The sequence below is a fragment of the Dendroctonus ponderosae genome, unplaced genomic scaffold (genome assembly GCF_020466585.1).
Source record: "Dendroctonus ponderosae isolate FM_Combo_2020 unplaced genomic scaffold, Dpon_F_20191213v2 Dpon_F_20191213_163, whole genome shotgun sequence".
Classification (NCBI taxonomy): Eukaryota; Metazoa; Arthropoda; class Insecta; order Coleoptera; family Curculionidae; genus Dendroctonus; species Dendroctonus ponderosae.
In genome coordinates, this window is record NW_026017780.1 from 19,833 (window position 1) to 38,000 (window position 18,168).

The 18,168-nt window shown below is 32.8% G+C and overlaps 1 protein-coding gene across 1 annotated transcript in view; it reads left to right on the top strand.

The window, feature by feature from the left end:
• The window catches only part of LOC125503275, a gene marked incomplete at its 5' end in the record, with an annotated part of 30,416 nt that extends 18,275 nt beyond the window's left edge, over positions 1–12,141 (top strand). Inside the window, 2 exon segments of the mRNA XM_048663340.1 lie at positions 1,181–1,379; positions 11,805–12,141. Of these exon segments, the coding sequence (XP_048519297.1) occupies positions 1,181–1,379; positions 11,805–11,893 (288 nt within the window).
• Positions 12,142–18,168: the final 6,027 nt, after the last annotated feature.

Below are 18,168 nucleotides of genomic sequence, written 5' to 3' on the forward strand. Positions count from 1 at the left end.
ATATTAAGAAAGTATGAAAATAAAATATTGGAAAACAGTTAAATTTTCCAGCAAATGCAACGTCCGATGGAAAAAGAATGAGTTCCTGAGAGAGAGAGAATGAGAAAATGTTCCTGAAAACTGAAAAAGTAATTACCACTCATGCCTCCCCGCTAGACTTCCACTCGTAAATTTTATGGGTTATAGACATCAGGCACACTCCTATAAATTTTCGTTATATCGACTGCACTAGCTGTTTGGATTGACGATACGAACGAAAACAGTCTCAAGAAACATGCGATAAATCATTGATAAAGTATCACACAGAAAGTCTCCGATACAGGCATTGTAAATTATCTGATATTAATTTTTCGGTTTTGTTGATGGTATTTTCTAAAATGCTTGTCTTGCACGTTTAGCAAATGTGAAGTGAGTTATTGCATCCAACAGTTTAAAGCAAGTAAACACATGAACTGGTTTTGTACTTGATATGTGCGATTAAAATTAGTTTTTAGGAAATATCTGTCATTATTGAGTGTCTCATTACCATTTCTATTTAAGTACTTATTCAGAATAAATAATCTAGTGTTCACACAACTCAGCACACTTAATGGTTCGTTGTGACGGTTTCGAAAATTGGGGGGTAGTTTACTAGCAATAGTAAACCTATGATTTGGGTCAGTCGTTTGTTTGGGATTTCAACAGGAGTTAAACTACTTTGTATGTGAAGAGCTACAGCAGATGTGTCCCTTTCCAGTTTTAAAACCCGGCAAAATAGAATACTGTTTATGGGCACAAAATATTCCTATCATAATAATTTCACTAATTGTTAGCGCAGGATAAAGTTTTTAATTTTGCTAAGAAGTGTTTAAAGGTATGCGGGTATAAAATCCTCATTCGTTTCTTGAATTTCTTGTTAAACCACACACATGTGAAAGCAATAATAATATTTTAAAATTTATTTTATAAGCCAATACCTACTAAAGTTAGAACTACTAGTGTTCTAGTATACTCTTTGAGCTGACGAGTGAAATATAATTGTAATTGTTTTTGACCGAGAGGTACGCAATGATATACTTTAAAATAGCTTTCATTTTCATCCTTAGTGGTTTTCAACCCTGTACTTTAAGTACTGAAAGCTTTATTCGTATGCAAAAAATGTATCGAAATCTTCTAATTGGTCTATTTGTCATTGTTCTAGGTGTTTGATAAATCTGTAACCAAAAAGATTCCGGATAGAGATCTAATTCGAACGGAATCTTTTTTGGAGCTGGTCCTCTCTCCAAATGATTTCCACAACGGCCGATTAACTCTGAAGTGCGTGGCTCAAATGGGAGATTTATATCAGCAAGATACCGACATCACTTTTACCAACGTTAAGGATCCCATTCCAGCTCGAGGTAAGTTCATTTTTATTGCGTAATTTTTCGAAAGTTTATCAGACGAAAACGCAGAGAAAGTTCTCTGAAATATTACCCGAAATTTAATACAAGTTTTAATAAAATTTTCGTCGTAAAAATTTTGTTACCTCAAAGTTTCTCAACTTATTGCAGATTGTATTATTGATTTTCCTATAAAATGGACGGCGAATTCTTTTATGAAAGACTGCCTGTCAGCAATCATTCAAGAGTAAAATGGGATTAAGCAACTCTGGAGCACTTTATAAAAAGTGAGGAAGTTAATGTTTTGAACTCTTAATTTCAATTTAATTTGTAACGTTAATTTTAAGTTACATTTATTTGATAACTTGACATTTATTAATTAACTGATTTAATCCATGCTATGCAACTTAGTTAAATCTCGCTAGCGTTCTAGTTTTAATTTTATTTACGCTTTCCCAAATTTACCATTTATTAAATTAAATTCTCATATCTGTACCTCGATTGAAAATGAAAATATTGATTTATGAGCATCTCATCATCATTTAAATAAGCTGCAAACTTGGAGATTTTATATATTGGGACGAAGCTCTAATAAGCGGATCTGTTTTCTACTGTCTCACAAACTTTACTTGTACAGCTGAAACTTTTGATATTGTACTTCCACACGGTTGTATCAAGTTTTAATAAGCATTTCAATTACAAAGGAGGAGAGTCGAATATCAAAACAACGCGTTCCAAATTCTTGAATAAGCAATTCTTCCCCAACAAGTTTTATGCTGCTTTATTCGCACACCGAGAAATTTTAGAGAATTTGAAAATGGCGAAAGTTCAGTACATGCAACTAGTTACAACTCATTTTGAAGCTGATTGGGATCTAGTCAAAATTTTATTATGTTAAATTTCTCCAGAACAGTGAATGGGATGGAAATTTATATCGTGGAATCAAAATTCAATTTAAAAAACAGCAAAACAAGGATCTGTTGGATTGTTTTCGAAAAGTTGGTTTTACTTAATGAGCAAAGTCAAAATATAGCTACTGACTAATCGAATAATCTAAGCAACTATCGTAAATGCATTTACGATAGTTTAAGTAGAAATAGATGAGGATGTTGTTCTTCCAAAAAAGTATGTGAAAATGTTTGAATTTTAGATAAGTTTGAATTTTCAATTTTAAACCAGTAAACTTTATTCGAGTAAATCAAGTCTCCTCTTTGACTATTGCCGCTGCACCACTTTTAATCCAGCGACTTTATACTCTCTTTAGACTCCTCACAAAGGACATGATCAAACGCTCAAGTTCTTAAGCCTGCTTCTCTTTTCACCCTCAAGCTCAAATATACTCTCCACCCGATAATTAGTAGTTAATCCCGTTTTTCTGTGTTAATTGGTATAATTTTTTGTTGATTTCCCGATTTGCAAAAGCTGGGCATATAGAAGAAAAAAGAGGGCATATAGAGGAAAACTTTACATCTGTTTAAGTCCGAAGCTCTGACGAGATCTAGCACTTATTCAATTTAATTTTTTTCTTAAATTTATTTGTTATCAGTTTAACATTTTTCATAACTAATAATGTGTAAAATTAAGAAAGAACATTTCAAAGTTTGAAGTTAAAAGGTCAATGTCCGTTAGGTATGAAGCAATATTTGATTTTCATCCAGTCGGACTGGTTCTAATTTGAATAAAATATTTAATTTTGCTACCTTTAAGTAAAATGGACATGGTCTCAATCATAGACAAAATAATATTTTTCTTATCTGTTAGTGCGAGTCATCTTGTAATAGTATCCAACTGAAAATGCTCAATCACGAAGTTTAGTTTTAGCTAGCTAAGAACTTTACATAACTTACTTGATATCGTACTTAAGTCCTTATTTTCAAACTAATCAAGAATTCTCAGCGGGTGAGCCTGGTAAAAGATGAACCAAATTGCCAGAGAAAATGCACACTTCCTTAATACTGTTAGTTTCGAGTTTAGCACAATGCAAATGTGTTATTTGAGCAATTGGAGGCAAGCCATTAATATCTTGAGTAAAGTAGCGCAGGCTGATTAAACTTTTAAAATCAATTTCTGATCAGCGAAGTATCAAGAGAACAAATCAGAACACATCCCAAGCAGATTAAGTATTAAGAGAAATACTCTTTCAAACTTATCAAGGTTTAGTAAATAAGGCCGCAGAAGCGCTAAAACTGTTAGAAACTCTTAATGATCTGAATAAGATTTAATAAGACTTTGCAGGCTTTTAGGGCCGGTCAAATATCAGTTGAAACATTATATTGGCTTATAAGTTGTTCTTCTGTGTTGACCATAGTTGAATGCAGTCAGGTAACGGTTGAAATTGCTTTCCGTGGTTCTCTAGAAAGACTGATATCTCAACTGGACATATCAACTGGTGTCGCCGATATATGTATGGAGAAGATTGGGCCGAGGTGATGTGATGATGTATGAGTTTCGCCACATCATATTGTTCGTCTGTCCCAATCCCAGCTTCTTTTGGGTTCGGTAGTGTTGGTGCTGACTCTCCGTTTGAATCCACTAGGCGCAGTTTCATCAAATCTTGTAGACCCCAGATGATGAATCATCAATTTTTTTTGTAGTAAGGCTCTTTCAATTGCATTTTCTGGGTTTGAAGATGGTGATTAATGTGCGTTTTTAACACCCTCCCTATGGTGCCAACCACCTGGTGTTAGTAATGCAGACGAGCTAAGCACCCATTCTCAATTATTTGATTCTGTGATGCATTTCAGAATGACGCATTGGATGATTGTTGGAGGTTTTGCACTTATTAATAATATATATATGGATGAACTTCGACAACTATTTACCTACTCGTTCAAAGTTATTAGGTTCAATTCAGTCATTTAGTCAAAACACAATTCAGTTCTTTCCTTGTAGAGTGTCACGTGGGTATAACGGCGATTTTGAAACGTGTTCATAAGCAACGCCCGAATGGTCGAGCGTTATTCCATGGCGTGATTTAAGTGGACATAAAGTTATGGGGACGTTTAAACGACTATCTGTTTTAGTATTCATACAAGACCCACTTTATATAAGCAAAGAGAGACTCTCTTGTATGAGGAAAGGAACCAGTAAGTATGATACAAAATATACCGCCGAATTTCTGGGGAAAATAGTACCATTTCCCTTATTGTACAACTTGCCTTAAATGCAAAATAAATAATTTCCGATGACAGAAGTGAAGAGAAGTAGAAATAAACAGAGTCAAAGTTACTTTTCTAAATTGTCTAATCAGATTTTCAAGTGTTTTCGATGGTTACAAATTTGATTATGTGCTCAGCTTTAAGGCGGCTTTTGGAAGGCGACACCTGCAGCCTGCAGCAAATGCTTCGCTTTACAATCGCCCTAACTTCTGTCTGAAACATACGAATAAATATTTTCCAGTATATTATAAAGAAAAAAGTTATTCCTCGTTGGTACCCCTAAATTCAACGGTTTTTGGCACAACTGCAATGCAAGTACATACAATTCGGAGCGATGCATTCATGGAAAAAGGCTTAGATGAGATTTATGGATGGAATAAAGAGCAAAATAATTATTTGATGAACATTACCAAATTTATGCACAGAACAATAAATAAACTTAATAACACTAAAAAAGAACTGATCATATTTTGACAAATTTTTTTCTAAATATTCAGTAACTATTATATATATATTTAATCAAACGTTTTTCGAATTTAAAAAATAGACGTTTCTGTTTAAGTGTTTTGAATTTTTAATAATAATTTGTCTCGGGTATCTATAGTTTCGTCTGACACTAAATACTTCAGGCATCCTCATAAAGAAAAATCTAGGGTACTGGAAATAGGACTTCGTGTTGGCTATTACCAACCCAACGATTCGAGAAATATACATTTAACTAATTCTTCACTTTCAATGGGAAATGAGCTGGAGCTACTGCCTTCATCAGTAAATATAATTTCTTATGTTTGGAAGTTTGTTTTCCAAAAAATTAAGGTTATTATTTTGTAGCAAATGCAAATACAAATTTTCATTTAATTTGTGTGATAAAACATCAGGATCACTGTGCAGAGTCAAATTAATTAAAAAGCATTACAGCATACTAAATGAATATTTTTTACGTAGATTTATATTTACGTCTAAGAAGAAATGCATTGCATCGAATATTTAAATTGAAGATGTTTGGAAAACGGTTTATCCGAGGAGACCAACTGTGTATACCTTTTTGTTTAAAAACATTTGAAGCCAGGTATTTGGGTGTTACTTAACAGAATCGGAATTAACTTGATTCAGAAGCGAATCATTTGCATGTTTTTGTGACTGACTGAAAAACAACATTAAAAAATAGTTTGACTCTACGAATTGTTCAGTTTTTTTCAAACTAGGTTGTTCCAAATCGTAATATTTTTACCACAGAAAACCGCCATTAATTATTTGACCAGTGCGTTGTAGAGAGTGTCCGACAAATATTGGCTGCTATCCGCAAAATTCAATACATACAATATATCGAGAATATTTAAAAAAAGTGTGACTTCCGGTTATACTTCTCGTCATAAGTCGCTTGTTTCAAATGGGCCGCCCAGTATATTACTATAAATTTCAGTTTTCCTAAAGCTTTTATGTAACAAACATCAAAGACAGGTACCTATAAAGGTACCTGTCAATTATTAATAAGTAAATTGAATTTATTACTTTGATTTTATAATTATTGAAAATAATTAAGAATCAGCTTCTTTCGCTCCAACTAGGCGCAAGTTAATAATTATTGAACAAGTTTCTAATATTATGCAGTAATTTTTTTTTTATAAAACGAAATCTGGTGGCTCTTTCGGGTTTTTAGGCAGTCGTAAAATACAATTTATTCCTGACGTGTCGCAAGCACGAGTAGTATGTATTTTCTTCGAGTTTCGCAAGCAATGTTATTGCCTCTAGACTCTTTAAACATTTGAATTTGCAACCGATTTACTCGGGAACTTGTGGTTCAAAGTATTGACAATTTCGTATTTCCTGGAAGCCTACTAAAAAGCTTCGTTCACAATAACACGGGATAGGATCAATTTAAAAAAATTACGTCAGTAATCATTATGAAAAACTCGAACTGTCTGTTATATGGCAAAAAAAAATTTCAAAATTACACTCTAGTTTTGCATAATCTTCCCCCTGTCTTGGTTGCACCACAGTGGATATAAATTTGATAGAGAAGAAGGGCTAAAATGGAAATTTCAACGTAGATGCACCAAGCTTTCGGAATATAATTTATTTCCTTTATCGCGGCTTTATGAAAAACAACTATAAAAAGCAACAGTTTAATACAGTCAAATCAACCTTTTTTGCTATATTTGTTCTAAACACTCAGTTTGCTCTATAGAAAACCGTTTTGTTAAACAACTGTTATGTTACTATAAATACTGCTCAAGTCGTCAGCATCAGATCCTAAATTACTTGATTTTCCTACCCGTAAACTTCCATCATTTCCAGGAAAATTATTTGATTTTCGAGTCTTACATTGCAACTCTAGTTATATCGGGCAAATGTCCTTAATTTGACTAAACAGTGCGATTTCCCATAGAAGTAACTACTCCTGATACCCCGTGTGCCCTTATTATCGTATACCCAAATATATTGAAAACATAATCTATTACTGATGTTCAAATTAAGCTTCTTGCAGCGTATCAATTAGCTTCACAAGTCACAAATTCGACCCGATTTCGCCCCTTGAACTTTTGTGCAAAGACTTACAACACAATTATTTGGACGGAATTGTGAAAATAAATGATTTTTATTAGTAAAACAGAAGAAAAAATTATAGCACAACCGAATTATGGGGGTTTGTAAACTAAATATTTAAAGTGTTATATTTTATTATTGTTACTTACTATTTGTGCTGATTATTAATTGTTGATGAAACTATTGATTTGCAGAACTAAGAATAAAACATTGGAACTATAGGTTTCGAATGAGTAATTGATAGCAAGCATATGTCAAACAAGTAGTAACAATTAATTTCGTTTCAGTTCTGCTTCAAATAAATGAGCTATACGAGAATTTGTATTTGATTATTTTGCGACGCTATTGGTTCTTATTCCGAAAGAGGCCCTAAAACTATCATTCAATTTTTTCCCTGATAGTACGATCCCACCTAATTAAACTGAACATATCATATTCAATTTAAACACGGTTCTTATTCTTTTTTATTTGGTAAAGCTAATCTCCAAAAAATATTTCATTTCTGCTTTCAAACGTTTTTTCGGCAGCAACGTTAACAATATCAATCAATCGGTGTCTTCAAATTACCAACGTATCTATATTCAAATCGAAATTGAATCGGACCATTCGACTTCAGCTGCACAGGCGGCGGTGCGGAAAAGCCGATTATTTTTTTTATCTCTTGCGTTTTCAAACACGGTATAACTCTTCTCAGTTTCACGAGTTCGGAAAAGGGCAGGTGTTACCACCCCACTTGGCGGTGTCACTAATTTTCCTCTTGAGTAAGCGAATATAATATCTTCCAATATTTTCACGTCGTAGTGGCTTTAATTAAAACTTAGCGAAGACGCAGAAATGGTGAACTTTCTTTCAGAAAATTGTTTTTCTCTATGGAGAGCTCAATCAATGCTAAAATGTGTTCAAATGCTTGGATTTTGGGTGGCATGTTATTTAGCTCTTTAACAAATTAGTGGCTATAAACATGTTTTTAACAATAATTGGGAAAATAAGTCTATTTAAAAGGTTGCCTTTCTCGATTATTGAAAATGTATAATGTTAGTATATCTTTTGCTCTGCAACTCCTAGTATGTTGTTTCATGTCAGGCGCCAATGGTAAATAATGTGCAGAATTATAGGTTGTTTCATGAGGAATATACTTACATATACGGGGTGTCCCTGAAATGACTGTACAATGCTTAAATACAAATTTCCTGTCCGCAAATAAGGCGATCTAGGCAAGCTTACCCATATTTAAAGGTTCTTTCATTTTACCGTTACAGGGCGCCAAACTTTTACATTAATATAGTTTTTCCCAAATAATTTCTATCGCCATTAGCAAATTTCAGTAAGTTTCGAATCAACTGAACTACATAAATTAACGTGTTTTGACGCAAATTTGATCCTTTTTTAATGCGAGAAAATATTGAAAATAACGCCTGGTTCGTTAATAAACGTCCGTATTTTTGTTACACTCTGTACAAATAATTTTAATTTTTTTGTCCTACTAGCTTATTTTCTTCTTTCTTCTAGCTTTAAAACTTTTTTGGCTATTGTAAAATTTTTACATGGCCTTTAGATCCCGTACAAATAATTACGATACTTTGAATTTCTGATTTTTAATTATTCAGATCCAAAAAACGATATGGAAAAGTTTTAATTCTGAGTAACTGAACTAATTGCATTATTTTAATCCCGGAGGCATAAATTGTGTCTTTTCAAGAAAGTACGATGTACTTTTGACATCGTGTCGTGCTTGTTTTTAGAATAATCTGCGGCCTTAAAATTTAAATCGTTAACATGCGTTGTTAAATCTGGTGATCTTGGTGGCCAACTTATCAGTGCATGAATGCCTCCTCTGATCCATCTATTAATCAACTTCGCTCCACACGAAAAACAGTAAACCCTATCGGTTTATCAAATGTACGGAATAATTTGATTAAGTCAAATATTGTTTTTAAGCAACAATACAATACATTTGCAAACACAGAAACTAATTTGTATATTTTTTTTCACATAGCAGCAGAAAAAAAATAAATTGTTTCTAGTAGGGGTAACAAAAATACAAATAGTTATTAACAAATCAGCATTATTTTTAATATTTTCACCCAAAAGGCAATTATATTATTTTGTTATTTTTTGTTGTTAGTTATATAAAACTTCGAGCTTTCGAATTTGGTAGAGAATTAAGCAAACATCCTAAACGTGTTATTCACAATTTCTTGTTAGACACTAGAACTGAACTAATATTACTCGTAATAATACAAAACGTTGCAACAAATGGCCGCAAGTAAACTAGAGGAGCGTGAAGTAATGCTTGAAATTGCATTGTCATAGTAAAGGTGTGTGTACTTCGCACAAGTCCAAGATTTAATTACGGCATGTCTCTATAAACTTTCTGGCAGGAAATCGAAGTGCCTGTGGATAACAGTAACTTATCCGAAGTTAATGAAAATTGACCCAAACTAAACTAACTGTAACAGCGTTCTTGGCAAAGTCACAATATTTGGATACAATTAACTCTTTGGGATGTGCTCACTGTTGATTTATCGACAAGCATATTTCAACTATTCTATTCACACCAGTCGCATTATTTACAAAGTTAGGTCACGGTTTATTGAAAAATTCCATTAATTAAATTGCAGCAAAGCACGATAGGTTTATGTCTACAGAGTGATCCATCTGAATCCATCAGGATCAGCAGTAATAAGTTTTAATTAATATTTAAGTTTTATTAATGTTTATATGGAATTAGTTACTTTTGCTAAATAGGTCAAAATGTTAGAAATATTATATAACCGTCCAAAAAGTTGATCATTTTGGGAATATCTCTCCCTTTATAGAATCTGTTTTTGTGTATTTCTAACTTTATTACTGGGGCGTATTTTTTAAAAGAGTTCCCAAATCGTTCCACCTAAAAGTTCATCATGATTAATCAAATATTTTATCAAGGTTTGAAGCCCAATTTGTGAAAATATTTCCAAAAGCCCTCTCCCGAAAAGGCCCTAATGCTTATCTGATGGTTTTAGTCGTATCCGTGGTGTGAGTGAAAATGTTCAATAATTCATCATATATGAATTGATTCTTGTGGAAGCGAAAAATTTGACTCAATGCCAAGGGAAGCGCTGGATTGGAGATGTATCGTCAAGCATTAGGAATAACGAAATATTTTCTACCGATTTCCGAGGTATCAGTTTTCGGTGTTTTTCTGATTTGATGACACTCAATTGGTGCAAGACAATGCTCCAGAAAGGCTAAAGAAATGGTGTATACGGTTCAGCCAATATTTTGAGCAGTTCCGTTGGTGAGCACAGTTCGACAGATACAAAAGTGATTTGAAAATATTCCGTTTATAAATTACGCACGTAGAAAAGAGATCTCTTTTATAACATAACTAGAAATATTCAATAAGAATCGTATCCAAAGTTGCGAATATTTCGGGAGCTCTTGTGAGGGCAAAGCCCTGGTGCTGTTGGATACCCCGCCATTCGGCCAGTCGTTGTGGTCAAACTGTAGCTGTGTTCCACGTTTCACCTCGATATCTTTAAAATTGCGGTCAACACCTTGTCCATAAATTTAAACTTTAAGTAGATTGGTTTGGCTTGGTCGCATTCAATGAATATCTGGCGTAAAAATATGTAACTGACAACGGAGAATAACAAAGAAAACCTACGGATTAAAAAAAAAATGCAAAAAAAATCAGTTTACAAAACATTTTCGCATAATTAAAAATACCACATTTCTTAAAGCGGTTTTAGTCGTACATCTTATACATAGATTTATTACAATTGAGTGGTTCTGTTCATTATATTATGCTGTGTTGATGAATTTACTACTAAATTGTAGACCCATTTCCTTCAATTCCTTGAGGGTATTTTTACACCCACACCATTTGAGCACGGGTGACTAATTAATTTTATTAGCGGCTGTCCAAATTATATGAGACGCTTTTGATATTCGAGATTGCCACGGTATATTCTAATGCTACAAAAGATCTTTGCATTAACATCAGGAATAGAATCTAGAGTTCGGGCAAAAAAACTTTTCTCAGTAAGTTTATTATCGACGCAAAGCCGAAAACCACTTTTATTAAACGATTATAAAATATGATATTTATCAACGACATCCCCAATTTTTAAAGACCATGGTTGCTAAGGTTTTAAGTTTTTTGGGGAATTTAAGAGATACTTTCATTCCGCATCGCTACCATTTAAGGCATAATATAGACATTAAAATAAACAAAAAATTTACCCACTCGTATGATTGATTTTGAATATATTTTTTCGTAGCAATAGTAGTTAAAAAGTACTATTTTCGTATCGGCTACAGCATATATTGTCTTTTTATTGTGTGTTGCAATAACAATTATTCTTAACGCATCAAAACCTGCAGAACTATTTTTTTAATGCGTGTCTAATTGAATTTCCAAAGTCTAGTTTCAGATGAACTGCTTTTGACGCAATATATCGATCAGAAGAGAGCATCGAATAATACCATGGTGTTATTACAGTAGGGTATTCTCAAGTTAAAATGTATGAAGGAAAATAAGTGTTATGTTATGCCATATCATAAATCCTAGCGACTTGCATTATAACAATAAATATTATCTCTGAAACATTGCCGTATAGCGAAATTACTCATGCCGATATTGTTCAATTAACAGATTGAACAATTCGATTGGAAACTTCTGCATATCAGTTTTGTTAACTCAAAGTACCATATATTAATTTTCCGCCTTTACTAATAATTAATTTTGTTTCAGTTACTCAAACATCGTCGAGAGCTTCCGTTCAACAAATCATTATTTATGTGTTTATTGTCCTTATACCGATTAGTATCAACAATTTATAGACAATTACCTTAATGGAAATAACTTTTCTAGTCAAATATGTCAAGGGACACATATTCGTCTACAGCTGTTTACTTTAGATATAGCGTTATAAAGTTTGTACTATATTTGAGTAGAATTGTGGAATATACTGGTTGAAATACACAGTAAGTTATTATATTTCGAGTATTGTTTAATTATTATTGATTGTAGTTGCAATTAGTTTACTTTCTGTGGAAACTTTCAGTAAAAATAAAGCTGTTATGTTATACTAATTTTTGCATAAAATCCAAAGCTATTATCAGCATCGCAACGTTCTGCCATGCGTTTAAAGCTGCTAATTCCAAGGAATAAATACATCGGTGTTGTCGAAAACACATATTATAAGTGGTTCGTGTTGAAGGGTGCTAGTTTAATGAAGAATGCCATAACCTACCATTTAAATTGAATCTCAAAATGTTTTGATATGGATTTGCAGGCTGCTGAGATTTAAGAAAAATAACAAAACATTTTGATATTTTTTTAAACGTAAATACAATTATCAGTGGCTAAGAAAAGCGGTCCTTTCCATCATAACAATTATTAGTCAAATATCCTCGGACTGAAGTTGTCTGGATCTTCACTTTGGACTTTGTTACATAAGGTTATTGGAGTATAACAATACTATTTATGTTGACATTTTGAAGCGGTGAACAACCTTTATTTACGGGATTGCAAAAAGTTGTCGAGATAACGCTGGGATGCAATTCCATTTCACTAGATGTAATTGGTAAAAACTGCTTCTCCACATGGCAACCTTTGAGCTGAAAATACCACTTTTCCCAATTTGTTTCTAAAGTTTAACTGCACCTCTTCAGCCCATTTCTAGAATTCTATCAACTTTAGAAATTTTTGCCAGAAAAAAACCTTTATTACCAGACCCCGATAACAGATTCGAAGATTAGTTCTTGTAAACGATAAAATATTATGTTGAGTGCGCTTTTAACGTTAATTAAAGCAACTCTCAAATAACAGTTAAAAATTGGCAAAACTAATATAATGGATGCACTCACTGAGCTATGGGTATATGTATTTAATTGGTTTTAAGCTCAATATAAATGAAAAAAAAAAAAAAATTTATCAAGAATATTGAGCTTTGAACTTTTTTGATGAATGTTGATGAATAATTTTTAAGGATACAAACCAGAAAATTGAATACCATAGTTCGTTCTTGTCCAAGACGGGTGATAACAAAAATTGCTGCAAGAAGTAAGTGTGGAATAAAGTAGAAAAAAAATAGTATAGAAAGAAGTAGAAAAATATGGAAAAAATAGAAAGTAAGACAGTCTTGATAAACTGAAGAAAACAAGTAAAACTCAAGGTGCAGAAATTTTTACGTTATTTACGTTTCTAAACTAGTAAATTCTCTAGTACTGATAAATCAGTGAAAAAGTAAGCGAATGGGAAAAATAAAATATTATCAAGGTCGAAAGGTAGTTTTGCTCACTAAAGGTCAGAAAGTTTCCTAAAGTACATGAATATTTTTCAAGGAAAAAAACCAGAAAATTGGAAACCAAAGTTCAATGCTGTGCAAGACGAGTGACTGGAAAAATTGTTGCAACAAGTAAGTATGGAAATAACGCAGAAAAAGAAAATGACAACTAACACGATCTTGAATAAACTGGAGGAAAAAAGTAAAACTCAATGTGCAGAAATTTTAGCGTTATTTATATTCATAAATCTGGAAATTCCCAAAGTAAGCACATGAGAATAATAAAAAATTATCAAGTAGAAAAGGTGGTTTTGGTTATTAATAATTAAGGCTAGAAAACTTACGACTTTAGGAAGGAAACTCTTCCTTATTATGTACGACGTTCAAGTTATTTATCGTAAAAGCCATTACTAGATCATTGAAACCCGTCGGATAAATATTAAAAATCATATGTTAAAACTATAAATTGATTTTAAGTAGCGCGCAATAAGTTTTCGCTTATATATTATATTAGATATTTTATCAAAATTCGTAGGAAATTTTCGTGATCAGTTGAAAAACTAGTTAACTAACATATTGGATTTCGCAAATGTTGAGCTTAAGTGTAAAAGTTGATATTCATTGTTCAGCTTAGTTTGTTGAGTTTTCACTTGTCCTTTTAGAATAAGATTACTTGGTGCTACGGCTAAAATTCCAATTTTGCAGGTGCAAATGAAAAGGACAATCTGTTTATTAACAATCTTTTCAGCTGTGCATTGTAATATGCCTAGTGAAATTCAAACCAAACCCAAAAATATTCTGAAGAGATTACTTAACGAATAGTTTTAGTTATATTTACTTATACACGCTGCTCAAAACGGGAAGCGACTTTCTCAACATGTGATCAATTATGCAGTGGAAAATCCAAAGTGGAATAATTTTAGATAAACTCTATCAAGAACTGAATACCCGTTGAAACAGGATTCGAATTAAGAAAATTATTCAGTTAACAGGTTGGGAAAAAATTAGGATCAGCAATGCAAGCAAGAAGGAAATTCAGTTGGCAATTTAATTTAATTGCAAAGCTAAGGCTTCCTTGATAAAACGAGTAACTCTTATACCTACTATTAAAAGATTTTATCAGAATTTACCGCTACCAAATGCCTGTCTAATTTAAATTTCATAAAATGTTGGAAAATTTAACAGACGTAATAAAATGGCGAAATGATATCAAATTTTACGCAAAAAGACTAATGCTGTAACGCTCAAATGCCGCTTTTAACGATAAAAATGGTTGCTGGAAATGGAGGGATTCATTAACCAGTCTTGAGTCTCGTTTTATGACGCTGCTAGTCACTTGATTCGGGAAGAAAATAAAAGTTACAACTTTGTTTTTCGTTCGTCCCAATTTCCATTCTTAGACAGCAGTGTGTATCTCATAGTTCTAGTAGTAAATAGAAGCAAACATTTGTCTACTATGAATTTAAGAAATAAAAATTGTGACAAAGTTTCGGATGGAAACACTGACATACATATACCAGGACGCATCTGTAATGGAGTTTCTATGGAAATTGTGTTCCAATCCATATTAATAATGAAAAACAACTTGTACATCGTTCACATGCAAATTCAGTTATCCGCTGATAGTAAGGTATCATTGCCTTATTAAACGTATGCGATAAGAAAAACTACGTTGAAGAAACAGTTATGGATACAATTCAGAGAGACACGCACTTAGGATCAAACTGGGTTGACCATTGTGCAAGAACGTTAGTGCCAAAGAGAAGATTAAAATGGCATCATAATAGTGAAAAAGGCATTAACAAAGGGAGAACGCAAACTATAAGAACGGAGGATTTGAAAAGGATATTTTCAAAATGGACCCAATATGTCCCAGGCCGAAATAAATGGCGTGGATTAAAAGAAGCTTATGTCCAGTAGTAGCTGCGACAAGCTATTATTTACAACACAAGACAACCATTTTTTAGCTTGCAATAGCCAAAGTTGCAAAAGAAGTATTTCCGTAAGTGTCGACTGACATGTTTCTTTCCTATACAATTCAGTACAAACAACTATCTAAAATCACTGAAGGGTAAAATTGAAAAACAGTGTAAGTGCCAAGTGAACCATTTTTTGAAAAAAAAACAATCTCTAATAAAAGTCGGCAAAGGTAACACAAATTTTGCTTTACGCGCTAGTGATCAGTTCATCGAAAAAAAAACATTTGCATTCACAATTTGGCAGGTTTGAATCTTCTTTTGTACTTCGTAACATATCAAATTATCAACCGTTTTTATATCTGACTGTTATTTTTTAAGAGCTTTGGAGAAAATGTCTCTAAAATCTTGTCGACATACCAGACTTACATCAGCGTCTCCTTTTGGTCCTTTCTAGCGAACCTTATCAGCTCTTCTCTGTGCAAGTTCTCAAAAATTTAAAAGGCTCTTCATTTGATGTTGTCAACATCATTTCATTCCGTTAAGTGCGTGTACTTCTTTAAATCACTTATTTGCGAAGACTTTTTTGATCTGTTCCAATGTCTGGGTGACTCACATATTTCATTACTTGTTCTCCTTTGCTTCATTTCTGCAATTCTACAAGCTTCTTCCTTCGATAAATTTTCAGATGAAATTCACAAAAGGGGGTTGGTTTTAAATGTATTTTAAATGTACTGATAAAAGAATCATGATAGAGATAGACATATATAGACCATAATTCACAGACTGTCGTAATGCATTTAGCACTGGATTAGGATTAAACTAAACGATATAGCCACATACTGCTATTTAATTGAAATATTTCAATTAGATTGATAATTGTTGTTGCACTTATTCTTTTAGTAATTTACTTCTTTTCAGTCAAATAATGCATATGAGCAGGAGTTGGTCCGTCAGCGTTCCACCGGTTTTGTGATGAGTTTTTAACTGTGCATTTCAAAGCTTTAATAATCATGTCAGAAATGAATCAAGTTTATCTTATATGGCCAAACTCCAAATCGGTCAATTTATTTATATAATAGTCAAGAAAATCAAAAGTTCTGGAATAAAGTAAAAGTGGCCACACCGTAACCGTTTATTGATAATTTACCTCTGCCTTGGAAACTCAAACACAAATCCAGGTTTTAACGAGAAAAGAAGCTCTGACTAAAGCTCATTAACGGATCTGACGGACAAATTTATAGTTCCACCATGAAAATCATCACGTTTTACCTAAAATTGTCTGATTCGTTTTTATTTTGTCAGGTACAAAAATGTACTTAAATATAAATTAAGTAAGTAAAGTTATGCCAGTCCGTTTAAAAACCTCCTTTAGTTAGTCAGATGTTACCGTCTTAATTGTTATCCAGAAAAACGCAAAAATTTTATAATACTGAAAGCTTTTTAAGTTGCCTCGCGCATAATTTAAGTTTTATGCAAAACGGAGAAATCTTTGCAAAAGCGGAAAATATATGACGCCTAAGACGCCGCCATTTATTTTTTTACCTTGGAAATATTTATTATACCCTCATTTACGGATTCAGTTGTAACAGGTAGAATCATGATCGCAGCGTAATACTGAATTGAAATATATACAGGGCGATTCAAAATTGGCGTCATTCCTCTGGAGGTGTTGTCTGGCGCTGTTATAGGAATACAGAAAAAATAGTAAAAGAAATTGTTATTCAAAACTGAGAAATTTACAAAAAACTATATCAGAGATACGGCAGCAATGTTTTTCAAGGTAATCTGCCTAAGTAACTTTGCGCAAATACCTGTTGCTTCGTAATTATTTAAAACTCCGGTAACCATAGAAGTATACAGAGTGACAATAAGATAGGCAAGTATAAACGGCCAACTTAGCAAGAATCGTTGAATGACGGAACAAATTTTCGAAATTTCAACCTGTTCTCATAACCTCGAATTCTGTGGGGTTTGGTGTTTACATAAATAATTCATACAACACCAAACATTTGAATGGTTAACTCCAAAGAAGCTAGTGCCTGTGTAATATCCTTATTATCCACTCTTATCAAGCAGCTTCTCGTATTCAGTTAATTAACTCGTGTAAATTTCTTTTCGGATGCTTAAGTATTCCAATATGCTACCAATTAAACATGGAATAATTTCAAAATAATGCTTAATAACAAAGTTGAAACTCGATTTTCAACTGTTAATATCTTCCAGAAATTTTGGAAAAAAAATTTTCTATATTTTTCTCGTACTCCCAAGTGAGCCTCTATCAAACCTTAAAAGGAATGACGCCAATTTTCAATCACCCTGTATATGAAATATAAAACACACATAGCGATGTTTAAGCAAAAGGCGCACACTTATAACTTTGACCTAGTTTAAAGGTAAATCTTCGCAGAAACTTTTTCATTTTGTACATGGTTATTCAGTTCTCTATCGTCCACATTAATAAGGTGTAAAAAAGCCATAATTATTGTAATAGACAACTCTAACGAGTGTTAAAAGCTAACAAAATCATACCTATTTGTTCGACGCTGTTTATTAGACCTGATTCCCGCTATTATAATTTAAAATTCTTAGACCACGAGCTTATCAAATTTCGCACGCAGGGGCTGATTTAAAAAAAATGTATCCTTAAAGTTAGCGAAAATTATAGATGCGCCACTCCTCTGTATGAGGGCGATAATATTTACTGAAATAGCAAGTGAAACACCTCGATTACGTTGAAACGAAAACAATTTATCAGTAAAAAAATATCTGTGAAAAAATCTTCGTCCGTCGACTATTTCAGAAGTCGATTTATTACAGCCTATATTGGCAATGCAGGAATTAAATTTAAGACGATAGAAATCCAAATGTCGTGAGTTAAATGATTTTCAAATTACATGTCGTTAATCCT